The sequence below is a fragment of the Pipistrellus kuhlii genome, unplaced genomic scaffold (genome assembly GCF_014108245.1).
Source record: "Pipistrellus kuhlii isolate mPipKuh1 unplaced genomic scaffold, mPipKuh1.p scaffold_m20_p_1, whole genome shotgun sequence".
Classification (NCBI taxonomy): Eukaryota; Metazoa; Chordata; class Mammalia; order Chiroptera; family Vespertilionidae; genus Pipistrellus; species Pipistrellus kuhlii.
Genome location: NW_023425404.1, coordinates 19,593,014 through 19,614,210, shown reverse-complemented (window position 1 = coordinate 19,614,210; position 21,197 = coordinate 19,593,014). Strand labels below are relative to the sequence as shown.

Here is a 21,197-nt window from a genome sequence, read left to right as displayed (position 1 = left end):
AATGGTTTTGAACTCTATATCCAGTAGGTTTTCTTTCTTCCATTTCTTTTATTTGTGACATGTTTCTTTGTCTCTGCATTTTGGCTGCTTCCATGTGTTTGTTTCTATGTATTGAGTAGAGCTGATATGTCTCCTCGAGTTGGTAGAGTGGTATTGTGTAGTACATGTCCTATATGACCCAGTAGCTCAGCCTCCCCAGTCACCTAAGCTGGGAGCTTAGGTGTTTATCCAGATGTGCACCCCTTTGTGGGCTGTGATCACAGTCTTGTTATAGTTGAGACTTGATTCCTGTTAGCATCACTGGGAGGAATTGACCTCCAGACAAATTGGCTGTGAGGACCAGCTGTGACTACAGTGGGAGAGCTGCTGTGCAGGAGACGTATCTATGAAATAGGACTTGCTTCATTGGGGCTTTGGTGCTCACTGGGTCTGCCCCCTGAGTGTGTTGCTTATGGGTGTGTAGAGTTGAAATCTGGTATGATCTGACACTGACCACTGGGTACACCAGCTCTTGGCTCCCCAGAGAGGTGGAAAGTCAGCCACTGCCTGGGGCCACCCAGCAGGAGCTATAGAGAGATCTGCAGATTCCTCCTCTTTGTATTGGGTTTAGAAGTGCCCAGGCGAGGCCCATCTATCCAATATGTAGCAAGGCAGGCTGGTGCTGGTGTCGGGTCTTGATAGATGTGGGGCTCCCTGACCCAGCTGCAGCTTATTTGAGAGATTTTAACCTGAGCAAGGACAGGCCATTCATATGCAAAAGCTGCCGCACACAGCTTGGGTGGGTTTATAATTGGATGAGGCAGGGTCTCAGAGAATCACCAGGGCAGAGCAAACAGAAATGGCTGCCAGTCCACCATGCAGCAGGGGAGATCCCAGCATAGGAATCCATCTGGGAGAAATCTGCCCCCCGAGTCCCTGCCCTGATGCCAGACAATCCAGTTCCTCCTGATAATGTGTCTGTCCTCCCCAAAGCCTCACCCTGGTGCTGGAGCTGAGGAAGCAGGACCTCGTAAGTTCAGTTTGTGATGCCAACCTTTTAAGAGGAACAACTGGGTCTCTTGCAGCCTCTGTGTCACTGAGCCCCAATCTGCACTGGTTTTTACAGGACATAGGGACTTCTTTTCCCAGCTCTGGGACACTGGGAGGGGCGCTCCTCTTGGTGGCCTCCCCAGAGACAATCTCCCTCCCCATTAAAAAGGCAGACCAGCCCGTTCTGCGCCTCCTACCCGTCTCGGTGTGCTTTCTTCTTCTCTAGTTGTAGGACTCCATTCAGCTTTGCAGTGGTTCTGGATAATGGTGGCTCTGTGTTTTAGTTGTAATTTTGATGTGGTTGTGGGAGGCAGAGAGTACAGGAGTTTACCTATGCTGCCATCTTCCTTTTCCCCTTACCTGCCAGCTTTTTTTTTTTTAAGGACTGGCTTCTTGGGCAGAGCTTGTTTATGTGATCTGTGTGGCACACTTCTCTCTCTTTGCTGTCTGTGACCCATGACGGTCACACTACCTCGCAGGCTGTGCAGTGCAGGCACTGCTGTCACTGGGGCTGGACCTCAGCCTGGATTTGGCCGAGCTGCCCTTCTGCCCGCCTTTGTGTCCTGGCACCGTGAGGGACATGGCAGTCCCCTCTGCACTTTACAGGCTGGGACAGCGATTCTCTGAATTCCAGGGCACGCTGCCCAACCTCGGACGTTGTGTTTGATTTTTTTTTTTTTTTTTAATGTAAACATGCACCTTAGATTTCTATAATTTAGAAAACATGCTGTCAGTCAGCCTTTGTGCATCGGGTGTAAACTGGCAGGACCCGTGTGTGCCGCACCTGCAGGCAGGCGTTTTAAATGCCTCTTTTTCAGGGCGGAGTTCTCTGGAAGCCATTCTGCAGAAATGAACCTTTGGGCTTCCGGTTTTCTTTTAACCCTCTCAGGCTAGCTTTTCAGAGAACCCACTTGCGTTAATTTATCTCCTGCTGACTTGACTGTGACCATCTAAACCTCATTTGGCGCTGAATGCAATGCTGGTCTGGGACTCTGTCTAGGAACATGGTAACCTGAGAGGCACCCCTCATTGGAGGTGATGGGAGCGCATCCAGAATTACATCAGGGAAGGCACACGGGGCTGGTCTCAGCTCAACCCTGAGAGCAGTAATTTTCCATCGTAAGCTACTAACTCCTCTGTCAAGCAAAAGCTTCCACAGTCGGCTGATGGGTAAAAGTGGTGCCGGGCATGGATTTTGAGGGGGTTGCTCAGAGGACAGGTTGGAAAAATCCCGACCTAGACTCGAGAGCCAGAGAGTTTTAAATGCTGAGAGGACCTCGAGACCACAGCCAGCATCCCCAGACCTCGCTTGCCAGGGAAGACTTGGAGACATTGGGGGGCTTGGTTGACGTATCACTGGCCCGAGTGCCCTGTGGGCCCAGGCCCTGGAGACGGGCTGCTGAGTCCAGGCACCCTCTCCCTTCAGCTAGAACCCTGCTGTGGGCCTCCGTTCTCGGGTGCCATCGGCACACACGTGATTGTCTTCCCCTTTTGCAGCATTTCACCAACCAGAGGGAGGAGTTCGAGGGCACAAGGGAGAGCATCCTGGTGTGGCTGACCGAGATGGACCTGCAGCTGACCAACGTGGAGCACTTCTCCGAGAGCGACGCCGACGACAAGATGCGTCAGCTCAACGTAAGCCTTCCGCCCTCGGCGCCTCTCAGAGGAACGCTGCTGCCTGCGCAGAGGCCAGCGGCCAAGTGCAGGCTTCCCCTGATACCCTGGCGGCGGACTCCAGAGCTGGCAGAGCTGCCGGCTGCCCCCGCCTGCACCCTCTGCCTGCACTCGGGGCGCTCACCTGCAACGACACTGTTCCCTGCAGCCCGGGGATCGGCCGAGTGAGGCCCCTTTTTTTCTCTGTCTTTTATAATCATCCAGGGAGAGAACACTCTTTAGATCCAAACAGGAGGCGCGAGATGCTGTTTCTCCAGATGTGCAGTGTAACGGGAACAGCTGTATTGGGGAGGGGCTGAGAAGAGATGCCATCTCCTCTCCCACTGTTACCAATATTCTGTATCACACTTGAACCTCACATCACTCCCTCCTGGGCTGGGTTTCACAAGAAGTTGAGAATGGAACCTCTCATCCCTGGTAGAAGGGCACTAATGATCTTTTTTTGTTTTGTTTTGTTTAATATATTTTATTGATTTTTTTACGGAGAGGAAGAGAGAGGGATAGAAACATCGATGACAGAGAATCATCAATCAGCTGCCTCTTGCACGCCCCCTACATGCCCTTGACCGGAATCGAACCCAGGACCTTTCAGTCCTCAGACTGACGCTCTATCCACTGAGCCAAACCGGTTTCGGCTAATGGTCATTCTTATTGTGTCTGCTGAAGCAAATGCCCGTTTGTCGCTTACTGTGGGAAATTTCTTTTTCCGCCGAGTGTCACAGTCAATAACAGTGCATGGCCGGCCATCCGTGTCGGACTTTTAGAATCCTTTTCATTGGAAAGGTCAGTGCCTAGAGGAGTGGGGGGAAATACTTAGTTGTTTTAAATTATTAAATCTTGGTCACCTTGTTAAAAACTGATGACGTTAAGAAAAACACACAGAGAGAGATGAAGCTAGAGTACTAGGTGGAGGCACAAAACAATCATGGCATTTCGATGCCTTTTCGGTGGCTTGTGATAAGAAACAGACATTGTCGGAATCATCGGAGAAATCCCTTTCTCTGAAATCCCGTCTCGTGTTCCTCACAGGGTTTCCAACGGGAAATTACATTGAACACCAACAAGATCGACCAGCTCATCGTCTTCGGGGAGCAGCTGATCCAGAAGAGCGAGCCGCTGGACGCCGTGCTGATCGAGGACGAGCTGGAGGAGCTGCACCGCTACTGCCAGGAGGTGTTCGGCCGGGTGGCCCGCTTCCACCAGCGGCTGACCTCTCGCGGCCCGGTACGGGGGCGCCCTCGGGGGCGTGGGGTTCGACCAGACTGGTCGTGGGAAAATCTCATTTCCACTCTTGTTAATAGAGAGGCTCCCATCTCCCCAAGGATAGGAGATCCCTTCTGCCAAGCCCTGCCCCTTCGACGCACTCCCACGTGCTCCTAGGATATTTTTATAACTGCTCTGCTTTTGCTTACAGTGCGAACGTGGGGTTTTAGTGGCCTTTTCCTCTGTGCTAATGTCTGGGAGCTCTTAATATTTGTACCTTTCTGGTGCTTCGTTCTCACCGTTGAAGTGCCGAAATCACCAGCTTTTGGAAGCAACTGTGATGATTCCCTTGACAGAGGGGTCTTTGGGGAAATTCAGGTTGGCGTCGGGCCATTCCCCAGAGTTCACTGCCTTTGTGTGCCTGAAGCTTTGGTGATGACCTTCAACCAACACAACTCGCTATCTTTTCTTTTTTTGTCGACTGCCCAACTTCAAACATAATTTCTTCATCACATGCAGCCTCAAAAATAACCTACGTTATTCTTTTTTCTTCTTCTTCTTTTCAGGACAGATTTTTATTGCCTAAGTATGTAGGGTATTTGGAGCATTATACAAATTGTTTCATCACTCTCATTTTTAAAGGTAGCAATTGATAGTCATTTTCCTTAGAGTCATGATAACACAGGGAGAATACGATTCTGTATTCTGGACAGTAAGATTGGGGATAAAAAGAAAGACCCTCATACGTGTGGTCCTTGAACATGTGAATCTTATTCAGAACACGAATTGCCTTAAAAAATTTTTTACTTTTTAATTTTCTGACTTTTGTAGGAACCTGCCTTATAATGAAACTTTGGCCTCCCTTTCTTTTTTAGATAAAGTTGTTGAGAGTAGATTATCAAATTTAAGATTTTTCCCAGGAAAGAAAATGGTAGTTTTGGCAAATAACAATTGCACCAGATGTAGAGTCTAAATTGGAATGACCAGGGCCTGGGAGCTGATGGCCATTTTCAGGAACTGCTGGCCAGGCCCACTCTCAACACTCCTCAGAACCGTAGTCGCCTTGTGACTTGGTTAATTCTTAAAACCGGATCCTCCCATCTTAGGGCTTGGAAGATGAAAAGGAAGCCTCTGAGAATGAGACAGACATGGAAGACCCCAGGGAGATCCAGGCTGACTCTTGGCGTAAGAGGAGGGAGATGGAGGAGCCCTCATCCCCTCAGGCCCTTTGCCATCTGGTGCCCCCGGGCCCGGGGCCCGAGCGGTCTGGCTGCGAGACCCCCGTCAGCGTGGACTCCATCCCCCTGGAGTGGGACCACACAGGGGACGTGGGGGGCTCCTCCTCGCACGAGGACGACGAGGAGGGCCCGTTCTACAGTGCCCTGTCAGGTAAGCGGCCTGGGTGTCAGGGACCTTCAAATTGATCACATGGTTTTTTTTAACTCCTCACAACACAGCCGACTCTGAATGACCAGGAGTCCAGCTACGGCTGACCCAGACTTCCTGTGGCTTCCTGCGTTCTGCCTGCCCACTTCCGACTCGCCTGAGAGTTGGCTCACTCCTATGGTAGAGGGGATCAGAGGGGGGGAAAAAACACGGGAATTCTCGTGGGGCCACTAAGGCTATTCGCGGATGGCCCTGGCTCCTCAGTGAACTTTTCTGGCCAGTTTTTTTTTGTGTGTGTGTGTGTGTGTGTTTTGTTTTGTTTTTTTCTTTTGGCCAGTTTCTCAGAGTGCCCACAGAGAGTTTTCATTCTTTCTCTGCACCGCCCTTCCCCCACCACTGTTGGGAGTTGGCTGAAAAAAATCCTTCTGGGTTTTTTGAAAGCTTTTCTAATAAAACAGGAAAGGGGTAGTTACCTTCCTCCTTCCAGCTCACAATGTTTCTGCTGTTTTATTCTGATACGGGGGCATTCCTGCAGTGAGGAAAATGACATTGTTCTTTTTCAGATGTAGAAATCCCTGAAAATCCTGAGGCATATCTTAAAATGACCACAAAAACTTTGAAAGCGTCTTCTGGTAGGCCCCTGCCCGTGCATGTGTCTCAACATGGCAGCACCCTCGGCGCACACCGCATCCTAAACCTCGCTCCCACGTCGTGTCTGGCCTCTGTCTTCGTGGACACCATGGCCTGGCGCCATGGTGTATTCACGCTGCCTTACTCACACGTCCCCGCTCCTCCCACACCCCCCGCCAGGCCGGAGCAGTCCCCGCCATCCCTCTCCCCCCAGGCCTGCGCAGAAGGGAATTCTTCGTGGTGCCTTCTTAAGTTTTTACCTTCCTGCCGTCTAACTCCAGTCCCTTGGCATGAGCCAAGCTTTCTTCATGGTGGCTTGGTTTGGAACTATTTCCCTGCTTCCGGTGACTTCCTGGGAAGAGGGTGGGTGAGTGCAGGTGAGGGTGGAGGTGCTGTTGCAGAAAAAAACCTTCCTTTCCTCAACTTGTAGCTCTAATCTTCATTCCCTGCCCCGCCCCGCCTGCAGTACTGGGCATGGCCACCAGGGGCCCTCTGGTCCCGTCGGTCCCCCCTCCCTCCGGAAAGGCCTCTAGTCCTCATGGCCCCAGACCCAGCTCGCTGCCAGTGTCCCCACCACGAGACCCAGCTCCGAAACACCTCTCATCCCGCAGCAGATCATGTGTTCGTTGTGCTCCATGGTGAACCCATCTAGTGAAGGCCCGGTGTTGCTCAGCTGCATGACTCATTTCATTCCCTTCGGGGACATACTGACATTTTGCAAACGTGCATGCTTTGCAAGGAGAGCTGCAGAACTCATGTTCCACCGTAACCTGATGCCATGTTGCCGTGACCTTTCTGTGTAACTAAACGTGAACCCTTTGTGTAACAAAACAGAGAATGGACTGTCACTTGCTGTTTTTTGTTTCAGGCAAATCCATTTCTGAGGACCACGCATGGCACGTTCCTGACAGTCCTTCCAGCCCCAAGCATCGCTACAAACAAATGGGAGGCGATAGGAATGGACAGCCCATCCCCTCCGATTCCAGCACCCCTTATAAACCAGCTTACGTAAGTCGTTTTTTGTTTTTGTTTTTATTGAATTCATTGGAGGACATCAGTTAATAACATTATGTCTCAGGCGTTCAATTCTCTAATACATCATCTGTGCATTGTATTGTGCATTCACCAGCCCAAGTCAAGTCTCCTTCCATCACCATCTATCCCCCTTTATTCTCTTCTTCCTTCCCCCGCCTCCTTTCCCACAGGTTTTGCTTAATCCCTTTACCTTTTTCACCCCGACCCCCAGCCCCGTCCCTTCTGACAGCTGTCAGTCTGGTCTCTGAATCTGTGGGCCTGCTTCTGTGTTGTTTGTTAGTTTACTTTGGTCATTAGAGTCTACATGTAAGTGAAATCATATGGGACTTGTCTATTTCTGACTGGCTTATTTCACCCAGGTGCAGGAGTAAATAGTTAAAATTTTTTTCAAGAGAGGGACTTCAGTGCCTACTCTGTGTGTGCTCACGCCCCAGGAACATTTTGAGTTGGTTTTCCCACGGTGACAGTATCTCTGCCAAGCTGTCCACGCTTCATTAGACCCTGGCAAAACTGACCTGAGTTAAAAATAGGTTTCTGGCCGATTCAGGAAGGACTGGCAGGGACGTGCCCTGAGTAGCCCTCAGAAATGGATTTACCTGTGTGTGTGTGTGTGTGTGTGTGTGTGTGTGTGTGTGGACGTGATGTAACAGTGATTATTACTATTGACTCTGTCATCCATGCAAATAATGGAGAAGCAAAGGGCAGAGTTTCCTGAGCTCCCAGACCTTTGTTATGGTTCCTTTTTGACCACACGGCACACCCTGTTCAAAAGTTATAACTTCACATCCATACAATTTGGCCTTGTACTGTGGTGGACGTGGGCTTGATTCCTAGCTCTGCCAATAAATTGCTCTGTATCCATAAGCCCTCGACTTGCCTCTGTGAGCCTTCACATACCTTATACAATTGTTGTCAGGATTGGGTGAAGAAGGCGGCCCACAGGAGTGGTCATCATCATTATTAATATTCCTGCTATACACTACTGCGTATATGCGTCATTATTGTTATTTATAACAGTGCTGCTCCTTCTTACATTTCCCTCTGGGAACATGAGTCTTGGCACCCCACTGGCTACGCGGCTGTTGGGGGACAGCCAGCCTAAGATTTAACGTTGGCCCCAGCTCATCCTCAGTGCAGAGAATTAGCAATGAGTGAGGTGCATGTTCAGTGTTGTCTCTCAGAAAAACCAGAAGCAGTGTCAGCCTCACAGGACAAGTCCTCAGCTTGCTTCGGTGTCTAGGAGTGAAGAGAGCTCGATAATTAGATTTTTGGCTGCCCGTGGTCAGACCGGAGTCATTCGACAGTGGCTGCCCAGGCCCAATTCAGAAACTCTGGCTCGGCAAGCAGTTGGTCATTGTAGCCTGTCTCTCTGCAGAATCAGAGCTCACAGTCTAGGGGAGAGACCCCAGCACCTTACCTTTGCTTTACACCCATAGTCCCAGTGACTATGCTCGTGTGTCCCTCACCTGGCCAGTTTCAACAGCTCGCCCTTTTTTTTGGTGTCTGAAACCAGAAATCTGAAGGTTTTTTATACTTCCGCTCCACACAAACAGGCCATATGGACTCAATCCAAAGTCCGTGGCTTTTCTAAAAAAGGCTGCATTCATTTTTTGAAAGGCCTGAGATAATAGGCCCGTCAGCTCTATGAGGACAGAAGAGCAGCGAAGAGTAAACGCTTGGAAATGAACTTCCCAGGCCGCAGGTCCTATTTCTGGAGACAGGCACGCTACCCTCTGCAGAGTGACCGGGAGGGAGAACTAGAAGTTTGTAAAACACTGCACAGATGAACAGGTGCTGAGCTCGATGGTGGTTTTAACTCTTCGCACGGCTCCCTTGGGCAGAGTGTGAAGAAGCCTCACGCGAGGTCGGTCCCTTGTTCCCAGTGTGGAGCCCCCACTGCGTCCCCCTCCCCGGGCCATCAGCTGGGCTTGCTCATCAGTGCTACCCACACCCCGAAGCTCTTGGATTTCCAGGAGGTTCCTTTTGGAAGGAAAAGGCTCCCATATCCTCACCTTATACCTGTTAACATGAACCAAGGTACTCTCAGCCTTACATGGGCAGATGATAACATAAAGTTTGCTCCCTCTACGCAAAGCTGCTGGTGTCTCCGGAAACCGATGGTGGCAGGGAAGACCCGAGCGTCCTGAATGGCAGCCCCCGGCAGGAGGACGAGGGGCTGGCTCCCCTCAGCGGGCAGCAGCCAGGTACCGTTAAAGCGGGTGGTGGCGAAGAGGGTTCGAGTCTGCATTGGGGGTTAACCAGAGATTTCAGTCATGGCTCCACAGAGTATTAATTAGGAGCTGCCCAGCTACGTAACTCAGCAGAACTGCTACCCTCCCCCACACCTGCCAAGCTATTTCAGAATCAGCGGACTTGCATTTATGAACACATTCCTTGACTATCCAAAACTATTCTGTAAATATGGACAAAATGAGCCTCCATGATGAAGTGTGTGTTTTAGTGGCTTCAGTTGTACGTGAAGAGCAGACACTGGAAGGTTATTTTCAAAGAGTTCTGTCAGGTGTCTCCTCACGAGACCAGTTCAATGATTATAAAAATAATTACTCAACCGAGGCTAAAGTCAAGCTGATAGCCTTGACCCAGTCATCACAGACCAAAGGAGAAAGGGCCTAACAACAGCACGAACTGAAAGGCTGAACTTGGGGCCAGACCACATACTGGCCACACGCGGGGTCTCCTGCCCAGCGCGCTGCCTCCCCAACCTCGGTGGGAGTGTGGCGGCCGTGGCCTCGTGCCCGAGCCAGGGAACCGTGCCCTTCCCCACTCCGGGGCGAAGGACTCCCAGTGCTGAGCCTCCACAGAGCATCCCCTACAGGTCTTACCCCTCTGGCCCTGAGTTAGCTGGAGGCAGAGAATCCTGTTTGCCTAGTTGCTGCTTTTTATTCCAGGTGCCTTTGACAGATGGGAGCCGATTCAAGCACAGGAACTTCAGAAGAAACTCTTAATGAAACAAGACTTGCAGCAGCTGAATGCTGATGTCAACGACACCATCACCAGGCTGAAAAACACCGAAGCGGAGCTGGAAACACTAAAGATGGCCAAGCCTCCCTCTGACGTCCAGGAACTGGGGCTCAGGGTGAAGAGGCTGAAGGTGAGGCGGAGGGAAGCAGGATGCAGAGTGTGCCTGCCAGTGCTGGCTGTGCTGGCCGAACAGACCAAGTCTGTCGGGGGGGTGCTGGCCGTCCTCTCTTCCATTTGTAGCTGGCAGGGATGTAGATGCAGATCTTTGTCTTCATTCAGAAGAGCATCTACAGATGGACCCAAAGCCCAGGGCAGGTGTTGCTCAGATGCCCAGGGCTGGGAAGTCCGACTTCAGAGGCACCTGCCGGCTCTTGCAGAGATGCTAGTGGCCACTGAGGCAGCTTAAAAACACCCATCCAGCCTGTGTGCGGTCCAGGCTGGTAGTGGAGCGCTGGGCCGGGGGAGGACCAGCCCATCTGCTGCTGAATTCGGCGGCCTGACCTGGTTACTCTACTCCACAGTTAGGATTTGTCAGCCACACACTCAGTCTTCCCCCAACTGGAAGGCTGGCCAGGGACCAGGGAGGGGCATGAGCCCTTGCTCCTAAGAGGACCCAGGGCAGAGGGCAGGCGGCCTTCGTGTTTGTACCGTTGTTTCATTGTGCATTGATGTGTCAGGCGTGAGCTTTCGACCTCAGGAAGAGCACTTCTGTGTCACCAAGTGTACTGTATCTGGGAGACTTTTTAAATCTGATCCAGCAGGGGTAAGCCAGCCAGAGCTCAGCGGGCCCGGCTCAGCTGGCCTCTGGTTGAGTTGGCCGGCTAGGAGACAGGCCTCTGCCGTCTGCCCAGCGGCCAAGTGCGCTGACCTTGTAAGGCAGCTTCTTCACCTGACGCTTCCCAGCCAGTCACGGGCGAGGTCGCCCTGTTTGTGTGGCCTCGGCTTGGGGGAGCGTTTGGAAGATCTGCTCCCACGGAGGTTCTAGGCGAACCCCACACCGCTCTCTTCAGAGTGTCTCACCCAGCCTTTCCCTCTGCGGTAGGTGATACTCAACGCCTTGGACACCTACAAGGACAAGAACAGCAAGGAGTTCCCTCAGACGGGGAGCGGCGTGTCCAAGGAGCTCCATGAGCGCCTGGGCCAGCTGCGGCTGCACTGGGACGCGGCGTGGGCTACGGTGGAGAGCTGGAGAGAGGGCTTGCGGCAGTCGCTCATGCAGTGCCAGGTACGCCACCACAGCTGGAGCCCAAGGCCCAGTCCCGGGCACAGCCAGGCCCACGTGGGCGGGAGGGGCGGATATTTTTATCGTCAGGCTGCTGTGGCCCAGCCAAATGTCTTGTGTTAGGAAACATGTGCTTTACCATTTGTTTCTGAAGAGGCCCACCTGCTGTCTCACAGCCTGACGCTTGCCCTGGGTCTCCTGCTCTGCTGCCCAGGCCACTCATCATGTGAGGGTTTCAGCAAGCATCCCAGGAGTCAGAAATGCCACTCCAACATTGCCCATCTCTATCCTTTTGCCAGGAAGACTCGATAGCAGTGTGATGAAGGCTCCTGGCCCTGGAACAAGGAGCAGTTTAACCTGCTCCACAGCCTTAGGAGTTGTGTAACGCTGAGCAGATCACTGAAACTTCTGGACCTCAGTTTTCTCATCTGAAAAACTTGAGGCCCGGTGCACAAAACTCATGCACAAGTAGGGTCTCTAGACCTGGCCGGCAGTCAAGTCCAATCAGCGCCTTCTGGCTGCTGGCTGGGGCCCTTTCCCAGCTGCTGGCTGCTGGCCAGGGCCTCCCTTCGTTCCACACCGCCCCTAGTGGCCAGCACACATCATAGTGAGCAATCAAACTCCCAGTCGAACTCCCGAGGGGACACTATTATAGAGAGATGGGAATAATGTTAGTGCCTCCCTCACACGATGCTTCCTAGGACGGTACGCTTGTAGTCTTAGCCCAGCACCCAACACATTAAATGCTCAGACCATGTTACCTCTAACCTTATCATAGGGAGCCTGAGCCATCACTGAGCCCACATGCAGCCCTGTCCTTGGGTTATTATACATCAGGGGTGACATTCATCCTAAGGAATAGCGCTTCTGTGTAACTAAGTGTACTTGAGCCACTGAACCCAGCACATCTGTGGGGTCTTCCTCTGGCGCAGCAGGTGGGGCATTCTGAAGCCCCGCCGTTGCGTCAGCCCTTTTCACTGGCAGATTCCCTCCTGCCTCCTGGAGCTGTGGCCACTGTTTTCTCTCCCCTCCTCCCTTTTCCTTGTTTTGGGCCTTTTATCCACTGGATAGGACAGGAAGAGCAGATGACTCTGATGGACTAGACTTTGTTTTATGAATGGCCAATGCTGGATGTGTTGTTCTTTAAGGACTTCCACCAGCTGAGTCAGAGTCTGCTCCTGTGGTTGGAGAGTGCCGAGAGCCGGAGGCAGCAGGCTCATGTCACTGACCCAAAGGCAGACCCCCAGGCTCTCCTGGGGCGCCGGGCGGAACTCCTGGTAAGTCTTCCCCTGGGCGGCTCTGCACCTGCTGGCCAGTCAGGACTCCTCTCTGGGAAGCCTCACCTAGAGTTTCTGGGAACGGCAGTGCCGGTGGGTGGCCGTGCATCCCTGAATTCTGAAGCAGGATGACCTGCAGGGATGAAGAGCAGGGCCCAGAGCAGGAAGTCTTCAAGGCTAAGTTGTTGGGGACAAGGGTGTTAGCAATATCCTGAGACACGTAAGGCCACTTGAAGCATTTTTCTCCCGTGTGAATACGGCTCATTTGGGGGGAAGTCGGATGCACATGGTCCACATGTACGAGTTGCCTTTATCCGCTATAGCAAGGTCTTACTTCGTGGAGGTCACTTGTGTTTCCATGTATTTATCTCATGAACGTGTTAACATGAGACCTCATTTGCACTCAAGTTGACGTTTTCATCCACATACTTATATGTAGTTTAGTTTTAAATATTTAACATTTAATCACAATGCTGGTCATTGTTTAAAACCTCTGTAAAGCCAGAGCTTATGTAATGTTTGACTTCCTGTGGTGATGGAATGTTCTGTCTGCTCTCTACCCAGTGTGGCAGCTACTGAGCCCCTGAAAGGTGGTGGTGGGACTGGAAATGAACTTTTCATTTTAACTAATTTAAACAACAGCCACGTGTTGTCCAGTGGCTACTGTATCGGACAGCGAGAGAGCCACATAACCACCCTCAACAATATAAGCGAATTTGCCGGCTGCGTCTGTATTTCTAAATAGTACGCTTACGCTGCCTTTTCTCAATTCAATGGATTTTCCTTTGCCCTCTGCCATTAGTGGATAGGGGCCCTGTCTTTCCTCACTTCTCCCTCTGACTCCTGCAGCAACACAGTTGACTCCAGAACGAGAAGGAATAAAAAGGGGCAGGGTGCGGCCAGCTTGCTCTCCAAGGGACCCTGGGCTTGTGGACATGGGGAGGAGCGGGAGGTTCTGGAGTGGAGCACCAGCCAGCGCTCATCGCTGACGAACGAGCGCCTGATCCCGCCGCACCAGCTCCCCTTTGCATAAACCCTGTTTCACACTTGTCTGTCCTTAGCAACTGGAAAAGGAGCTAAAGGAACGTCAACCCCAAGTGAACTCCCTGCAAGAGATTTCAGACAGCCTTCTCATTAAGGGGCCCGGAGAAGACTACATTGAGGCCAAAGAGAAGGTGCACGTCGTTGAGAAGAAGCTCAGAGGGTTACTGGAGCAAGTGTCCCATGACCTAATGTCCTTGCAGGGAAGCCAGGTGAGTCCCCGGGAGGCTTTCAAATAAAAAGATGTCATAGCAAATGCAAGCGGGAAGGCCACTAGCTCACCGTGGGTCTGCCATCTCGAGTCATGACCCTCTCTAGCCGTGTGGCCGGAAAACATTACATAAGCTCTGGAAGCTGTTTTATCGTTTGTAGCGTAGGAGGGATATACCATAACAAGAGTGTCTTCCTATCAGCAGGGCTGGGCTAATCAACACAATTCCAGTGCTTCCACCATTTCTGCCTTGCCTTCATGTTGAAGACATGAGCCTTCACTTTTCTCACATACCACACTCCATCCTGCTCACTCTCCTCTGACCACGTTCTCATTTGTCTGCTTCCTGGCCTTTAAAATGTGTTCCAGCTCAGAACAAATGAACACCCAAACCGCGGCCCCTCCATTCCAGAGTTCACATTTCCTCCCATGCAGCAGGACCATGTGGTCTCGCTGGCACATGGTCCCGGCAGCACTTGCGTACACTCACTGTCAGCTCCTCTTCTGTCCCTCTTGCTCCTGCTGACCTCAGCCTCCCCCCACATGTGCTGTGGTTTTTAATGCAAGAAGTTGGCCTTGTTTACATACATTCCCTTTTGTTTGAAAAAGCCCCTCTTCCGGGAAGATCTGAGCTGGGAGGGGTGAGGGGGGTGGCGTGATGAAGACTGCATGAAGCACGTTTTTGTGCTGTGGAGACTATTCAGAACCTGTTTCCCTGAATTGAATGGACTCGTGGGGTATGGATTGCAGATCCCAGACCCGTCTCTGCCCGGCCCAGATGAGGTGGATGCTGGAGAAAAGACTCCAGCCGTGTACGTGCCAGCTTCCCCAGCAAAGGTGAGAGCCTTCCACTGTGAGAACCACACTGTTAGTTCCCAAAGCCACTGAGAGGACAGGAAAGGGGGACTCCGTGGCCCCCCTAGAGCACACATGGCGCCATAGACTGCTCCGGCCTGCTGCTCGGGGGGAAGGGCCTCTCTGGTTCCTCTGGGACGGTGCCAGGTTGTGAAAGAGGGGAGCCTCTACAAACCCAATTACTACCGTGTTTCCCTGAAAATAAGACATCCTCCGAAAATAAGACCTAGCGCAACTTTGAGATAAAAAATTAATATTCAGACACTGTCTTATTTTCGGGGAAACAGGGTACTTACCTTGTAGAGCTTCGTATCAAACAAATTCTCTAGTCGCCAAAGCTTATCAGGAAGCCCACCTAAGGAAGGATGTTTCCTTGTCGACAAAACTAAAAATGTTCAAGTCACTAACTGGATTGTTTTCATCCAGGAGACCGGAGCAAAGAGAACTACCAAAGGCAAGAACAGGACAGACAACAGGTAACGGCCCTGAATGCCCCTGTTCCCCCGCCAGGCTCACCAAGGCCACAGGGTCTTTGTAAAAACCGGTGTTCTTTCACCTGGAAAGGGCGCGGCTTCCCTTCCAAACCTGAAGCCCAGCCTTTGGTCCCATTTTAACCTCAGGTCCTGGGGGTCTTACTTACATGAGCAGGGGGTCAGGAACCGAGAGTGGGTTTTTGCCTCCGAGCCTCCTGCTGAGCTCTCCGCCTTCTCTGTTGCCAGGGTGCCGGGCCCCGCCGGCCCGGGCCGCTCGCTGCCACAGCGCTCCTTCCTGTGCCGGGTGTTCCGGGCGGCGCTGCCCCTGCAGCTGCTGCTGCTCCTGCTGCTGCTCCTGGCCTGCCGGCTGCCCTCCTCCAAGGAGGACTACAGCTGCACGCAGGCCAACAACTTCGCCAGGTCCTTTTACCCCATGCTGAGGTACACCAACGGGCCACCCCCCACATAGAGGCTCAGCCTGCGGCGGCGCCACCACCAGCCTGTGTCCTCGGGAGCCCAGCTCGTGGCCCCACACCGACCTGTGATGACTGAGCGGCGGCACCGCCCGCCCAGGGACCTGCTGCGGACACCTCCCTGCCGGCTCGGCCAGAGAGGACTGGTTTGGGGATCTCTGGGAACCGCAGTTTCCCGAGGAGCCAAGCACTTTGTGAATTCTGACTTATTTGTAAACATTATTAAAATGTAGCTGATATGGTCAGATGAACAGTCGTGTTCATCACGTAGCGTATGTTCTAGAAAACAAGCAAGCAGATTCTGCCTTAGAAATGGTTTCGGAAACTCAATTTCACCCTTGGCTGACGGAACAAAACTATCCCGTTTTAAAATGTTTAGAATTTTACTCCAATCAGCTAACAATTCTGAGCTACAGGTTATAAACCAAAATGTTCTGTTCAGCGCTTAGGTCTGCCTCTTTTATATTGCTTTAAATTTTTTAAAGAAATTATATTGCATGGATGTGTTGTGCATATTTTTTAACAATGCTGCATCTGTATGAATGTAAACTTTGATTTTTTTAAGAAAATCAGATTTTAGCTTTGGACTAATGTACAGTAAATGCCAAAATACATACTTGATAGGGGCATTTTTATAAGTTAATTTTATAAGACTTTTCACATTCAAAGCGCTGCTTCAGGTTTTGACTGTTTGGCTACAGGGGGGTTGGTACAGATACCTGAAGCTGTTTGTCGTATGTACAATGTTTCTCATAAAAACAAAAAATAGCCATACGCTTGTTGTGCTGGATTATGTTACAAAGCAGCTAAATAGTATGTGTAATCTCCCCAGAGAACAAAAATTATTTTTAAACTATTTAGAGGGATTTGTTGGTTTTAGTTCTGAGATATGCTTTATATTCTAATTATTTAACTTTGTACAGAATAATATGAGATCTATAGAGACCTACCCCTTTATATGAGGCAGCTGCTCAGTGTGTGACCCTGTAGAGCTGTAGGGAAGCATAATCTCACCCAGATTTTCTATTCCCAGCTCTCTCCAAAGCGAATAGTGTTTAGCAAACGATATAGGCAAAGCCACCTGCTACTGCTATTTTCCACCTAAATAAAAAGAGGGTGGTTAGAAGTTTCTGAGCCAGTTCCTTTTAGCCACTCCTAACCTGCTCCTTGGGAGACACCGCTGACTCAGCAGCAACCTCAGTCCGCTCTCTCCTCCCAGAACACAAACCTCCCGGAAGCCGCGGAGGCCCACTTCTGTGGATCAGACACCCCCAGGATGTGGCAGCTTACAGAAAGGCATCGTCCGAGGGCATGGAGGGGAAGTAACTTCAGGGTCTTTTAATTCTTTAACTCACCTCTCTGACCAAAGGAGGTAACCACTCTGGAGACCTTTGCTGCCCCTAAGGAGGGACTCTGGTGAGTCCAAGTGGAAAAGGAAGTGTTGCTTGCATTTTAAAGCCTAATTATGCACACCAAGTCTCAGGATAAACCCTCACCCAGGGAAGCCTTTCTGTGTGTAACTCATTGGAGCCCCAAAGGCTTGTTAAACCTCATCTGCTTTACGCTGTCCTAAGGTTTAGCATTCCCCACCCAAAGCGACGTTTCATTAAGATAACTTCAGCATGAATGAATTCTTTTTTCCCTATCCCTAAAGTGGGGTTTAATTCTAAGTGACTCAGATGAGATAATTACGGAAAAATCTATCCAAATTTATATATTTGTGGGCTGCATTTGACTTGAGCACACAGCACCTGTGGTCATAAATCATGTGTGAGATTAGCTAACCATTAAATTGCTACCGTCTAAAAAACGTTCAACAGCATAAGTCAAAGATTCTTAACTCCTGAAATTGTACACAAGCATCTGTTTGTGTACCTTTTCTAGGAAGAGTATAAATGGTTTTCATGAAATTCTTTAAAGGCTCTGCAAACCTAAAATAGAATTCAGAAGAGAATGGGAATGCTGCTTAGCCTAATCCCTGAAAATCCTTATGCTCAACTCCCAGCAAATACAGTTTTAAAGCCAAAATTATGAAAAAAACATTTTATTTAGCTTATGTGACATTAAACTTCTTTATGCAACAGTGCCATAGACAGTCAAGGGACACGGCAAAGAAAAAGCAGTACCTGGAGGAGCAGAAAGCAGATCTCAAAATCTTCTTTCACACAACAGCAAACATTTGTAAAAAGGCCCAAATTTAAAAGCCCGCTAATGGTACAAAGCATTCACCTGAAAAAAATGACAAATGACAGCCAACAGTCTCAGGTACACAGGGCCCCTAAGGGAGGTGACAGGACTGAGCCGCAGCAGCAGACCCTGCACAGAGGAACACCTGCAGGTGCAGAGGCGCTGTATTGTGCCGGCATCGCAAGCCATCAAGGAAACCCACATCACACAGCAGTGCCTGGCCCACAAATGAATGGGAGCCTCCACTCAAAGCAAGAAAAAGGGTTCTAAGGTCACATATCACAAAGAACACGTACTTTAGAGCTGTCACTACAGCCCAAATTCCAGAAGAAGCATGTGTTGCACACTACAGGAACCCAAACTCCACAGGGAAGCATCAGTGCCTAGAAGATGTGAGAATTTTACATGCGTAAACTGGTAAATTTCCAAGAAACTGCACCTGGGAAAGCAGTAACAGATAAAAGGAGGTGAGGGCAGTACTACCTACTAGCTGATGAGCCCCGGATGGGAGGAACAGAATAACAAAATGCATCTTATTTTTTCCACCTGTCATTCTGGCCCTAGCCAATTTGACTCAGTGGACAGAGTATCGGCCTGCAGATTGAAGGGTCTCAGGTTTGATTCCCAGTCAGGGCACATGCCTGAATTGTGAGCTCGATCCCCAGTAGGGGGTGTGCAGGAAACAACTGGTCAATAGTTATCATTGATGTTTTTATCTCTCCCTCCCCTTTTCTCTCTGAAATAAATTTTTTAAAAAAAAGTGCTCTTCTGTAAAAGTTCGTAGAATCTAAAGGCAATTGTAACTTAGCCGTGTCTCCCTTACACACCGAGACTTCAGAATCAAGTCCTGTAGCAGGGACCATGCTAACCAGAAGATGAAATCTGACCTAAGCTTTGCCAGATGTAGGTTTATTGACCTTGAGCAGGTCAGTTTACCCCTCTGGGCTTTAATTTACACATGTATAAAAGACGGGGCGGAACTTGGTATCTATAAGGGTGTTCCAGAAATTGGGGCCACCTCGTCACAAGCAGGCCCCACCCAAACCAGAGAGGCCATGACTGTCAGATCGCTTTTAATGAGTGGATTCTGCAGTCTAAATATATTCTTCCTTAGTTTTCCTTTTAACTAGTTAAATTACACAGCCTGCATTCAGTTCTGTCATTTATTACCTGCATGACATTGAGCAAGTTTGCTTATTCTCTCTGGCTTCCACGGCCAAAAAGAGAGGACAATGGTAATTGCTATGAGGATTAACTGGATGGATGAGGCACTGAGAACTATGTCTGGCACCCAGTAAGTGTTGCTCAAATATTTTAAGGTACTAAATGATGTATCTTTACAATTTCCTTCACATAATCTTTACTATGTTTTTAAAAGATTTTTAGTGCTTAGAGAAATGCATCAAATATTATTTTTAAAAATGTTTTGTTTCAAAACAGACCTAGAAATGCAAGGTTTACCTTGAAAAGGTGTCAACATATGCAAGTCCCTTAACAAATTTAAATACAACCAAACTCACATGCTAGAAAATGGCTTATATCTATGAATAGGTAATACTAGAGGCCCAGTGCACAAAATTCATACATTGGGGTGGGCGCTGTCCCGAAGCCCAGCCTGCATCCTTTCCAATCTGGGATATCCCTCTCCCAATCCAGGACTGCTGGCACCCAACCACTCACCTGCCTAATTGCCCCTACCCGCTTCTGCCTGCCAGCCTGATCACCCCCTAACAAGTTCCCTGCTGGCCCAATTGCCCCTAACTGCCCTCCCCTGCAGGCCTGGTTGCCCCCTACTGCCTTCCCCTGTTGGCCTGGTCACTCCTAACTGCCCTCCCTTGCCAGTCTGGTTGCCCCAACTGCTCTCCCTTGCCAGTCTGGTCGCCTAACTGCCCTCCCCTGCAGGCCTGATCTCCCACAAGTGCCCTCCCCTGCCAGCCATCTTGTGGCAGCCATCTTTGACCACATGGGGACGGCCATCTTGTGTTGGAGTGATGGTCAATTTGCATTATTACCTCTTTATTAGATAGGATAGCTCTGCCAAGACTTGGAAACTGATTGTTTTTTACTGACATCTAAAATAATTGTCCTTCCAGCTGAGCAAGCAGGGAAGTAATTCAAATAGAAGTGATCTCACTGCAGAGCTTTTGATTTTGAGTTTTGTTTTTTAACAGTTAGCCTCCAGACCTGTTCTTATTAGGCTGACAAATGATAATCCTCTGTTCCCACTTCAATGTTTCAGGAAAAAACTCTTTAAAATTATTTTAGGGTTGAATCCTTTGTAGGGAGTTCTGATGGACAACAAGCATGTGACAGGCCAGACCGAGGTGGTATGATGAGTTGGGAGGGAGTGCAGTTAGAGCAATGTGTGAAAACTCACAGTGCAGCCCCTGGGTGCCCACACAGTCCCCCTCAGGCACTGCCACTTCTCTCCGAGGAACCTGAGTGAACACTGTCCTAATGTGCTCTGTATTGAGAGTAGTCCATAGAAATTACATAATTGAAAATTGTCTATATGACTCCATATTAGACATTCATGTTTGGAAATAAGCCCAAATCTCACTCATTCCCACAAAATTGGTTTCTCGTATTAAAAGACTTAAATATCAAAACAGTGGATCACTGTTCCATCACACATTAAGGTGTAGTTGGGCCCATAGCTGGTTTTGCTCACTGGTTAGAGCATCAACTCGAGAACCAAAGGACATGTGGGAAGCAACCAACTGATGTGTCTCTCTCATGTGGATGTTTCTATCCCTCCTTCTTCCCTTGCCACTCTCTCTAGAAATCAAATATTCTCAGGTGAAGATTTTTTTTTTAAGTGTAGTTGGGTGGGTTTTTGTTTTTTAATACTCAATTCCTGTTGATAGTTGTCAGCTCCCACTTTCGCTAGCTCACAGATAGGAAACCTTTTTTCTGGGCCATTTTGGATATTTATAACATCATTTGTGGGCCATACAAAATTATCAGCTTAAAAATTAGCCAACTATATTTGGCCCAACATTTAATTAACTCACGCCCAATGCCTTGGTAAGGCCAGACCAAACGATTTCACGGGTCTTATATGGCTCTCAAGCCAGACATTCCCCACCCCTGCCCTAGTTAATTCCTTTTAAAGACTGAACTTGAAAACACTGAAACCCTTGCATAGCTATGGGAGAATTTTAAGCTGTCCATGGACCATTTTGGGGGATGGATATCCTGAAAAAGACATTTAAAAAGAAAGTGCTATTAAAATGAAATCTTTAAAATGGACATTGAGCCGGGACCAGTTTGGCTCAATGGATAGAGCGTCGGCTTGGGGACTGAAGGGTCCCGGGTTCGATTCCGGTCAAGGGCATGTACCTTGGTTGCGGGCATATCCCCAGTAGGGGGTGTGCAGGAGGCAGCTGATTGATGACTCTCTCTCATCGATGTTTCTAACTCTCTATCTCTCTCCCTTCCTCTCTGTACAAAATCAATAAAATATATTTTAAAAAAATAAAAAAATAAAATGGACATTGAGCCAAAACCGGTTTGGCT

At 49.7% G+C, this 21,197-nt stretch overlaps 1 protein-coding gene and 1 long non-coding RNA gene across 3 annotated transcripts in view; both read left to right on the top strand.

Moving 5' to 3' along the window:
* Nucleotides 1–16,265, top strand: part of SYNE2 (spectrin repeat containing nuclear envelope protein 2) — a 304,600-nt gene extending 288,335 nt beyond the window's left edge. Inside the window, exons 104-116 of one of the 2 annotated variants that reach the window (XM_045579886.1) lie at nt 2,527–2,664; nt 3,733–3,927; nt 5,013–5,295; nt 5,856–5,924; nt 6,791–6,930; nt 9,053–9,161; nt 9,867–10,069; nt 10,982–11,164; nt 12,310–12,438; nt 13,500–13,691; nt 14,441–14,527; nt 14,972–15,021; nt 15,265–16,265. In XM_045579886.1, coding sequence (XP_045435842.1) covers nt 2,527–2,664; nt 3,733–3,927; nt 5,013–5,295; nt 5,856–5,924; nt 6,791–6,930; nt 9,053–9,161; nt 9,867–10,069; nt 10,982–11,164; nt 12,310–12,438; nt 13,500–13,691; nt 14,441–14,527; nt 14,972–15,021; nt 15,265–15,487 — 2,001 coding nt within the window. In that variant the 3' untranslated portion in view covers nt 15,488–16,265. Of the gene's footprint in view, nt 1–2,526; nt 2,665–3,732; nt 3,928–5,012; nt 5,296–5,855; nt 5,925–6,790; nt 6,935–9,050; nt 9,162–9,866; nt 10,070–10,981; nt 11,165–12,309; nt 12,439–13,499; nt 13,692–14,440; nt 14,528–14,971; nt 15,022–15,264 lie in introns of both variants that reach the window. The other variant, XM_045579888.1, reaches the window with a different exon arrangement.
* A 2,182-nt stretch (nt 16,266–18,447) lies between these two features.
* LOC123652115 lies at nt 18,448–20,036 on the top strand. Its single transcript, XR_006741217.1, has 2 exons — nt 18,448–19,229; nt 19,702–20,036. It is a non-coding gene; the product is annotated as an uncharacterized LOC123652115 (long non-coding RNA).
* The last annotated feature ends 1,161 nt before the right edge of the window (nt 20,037–21,197 follow it).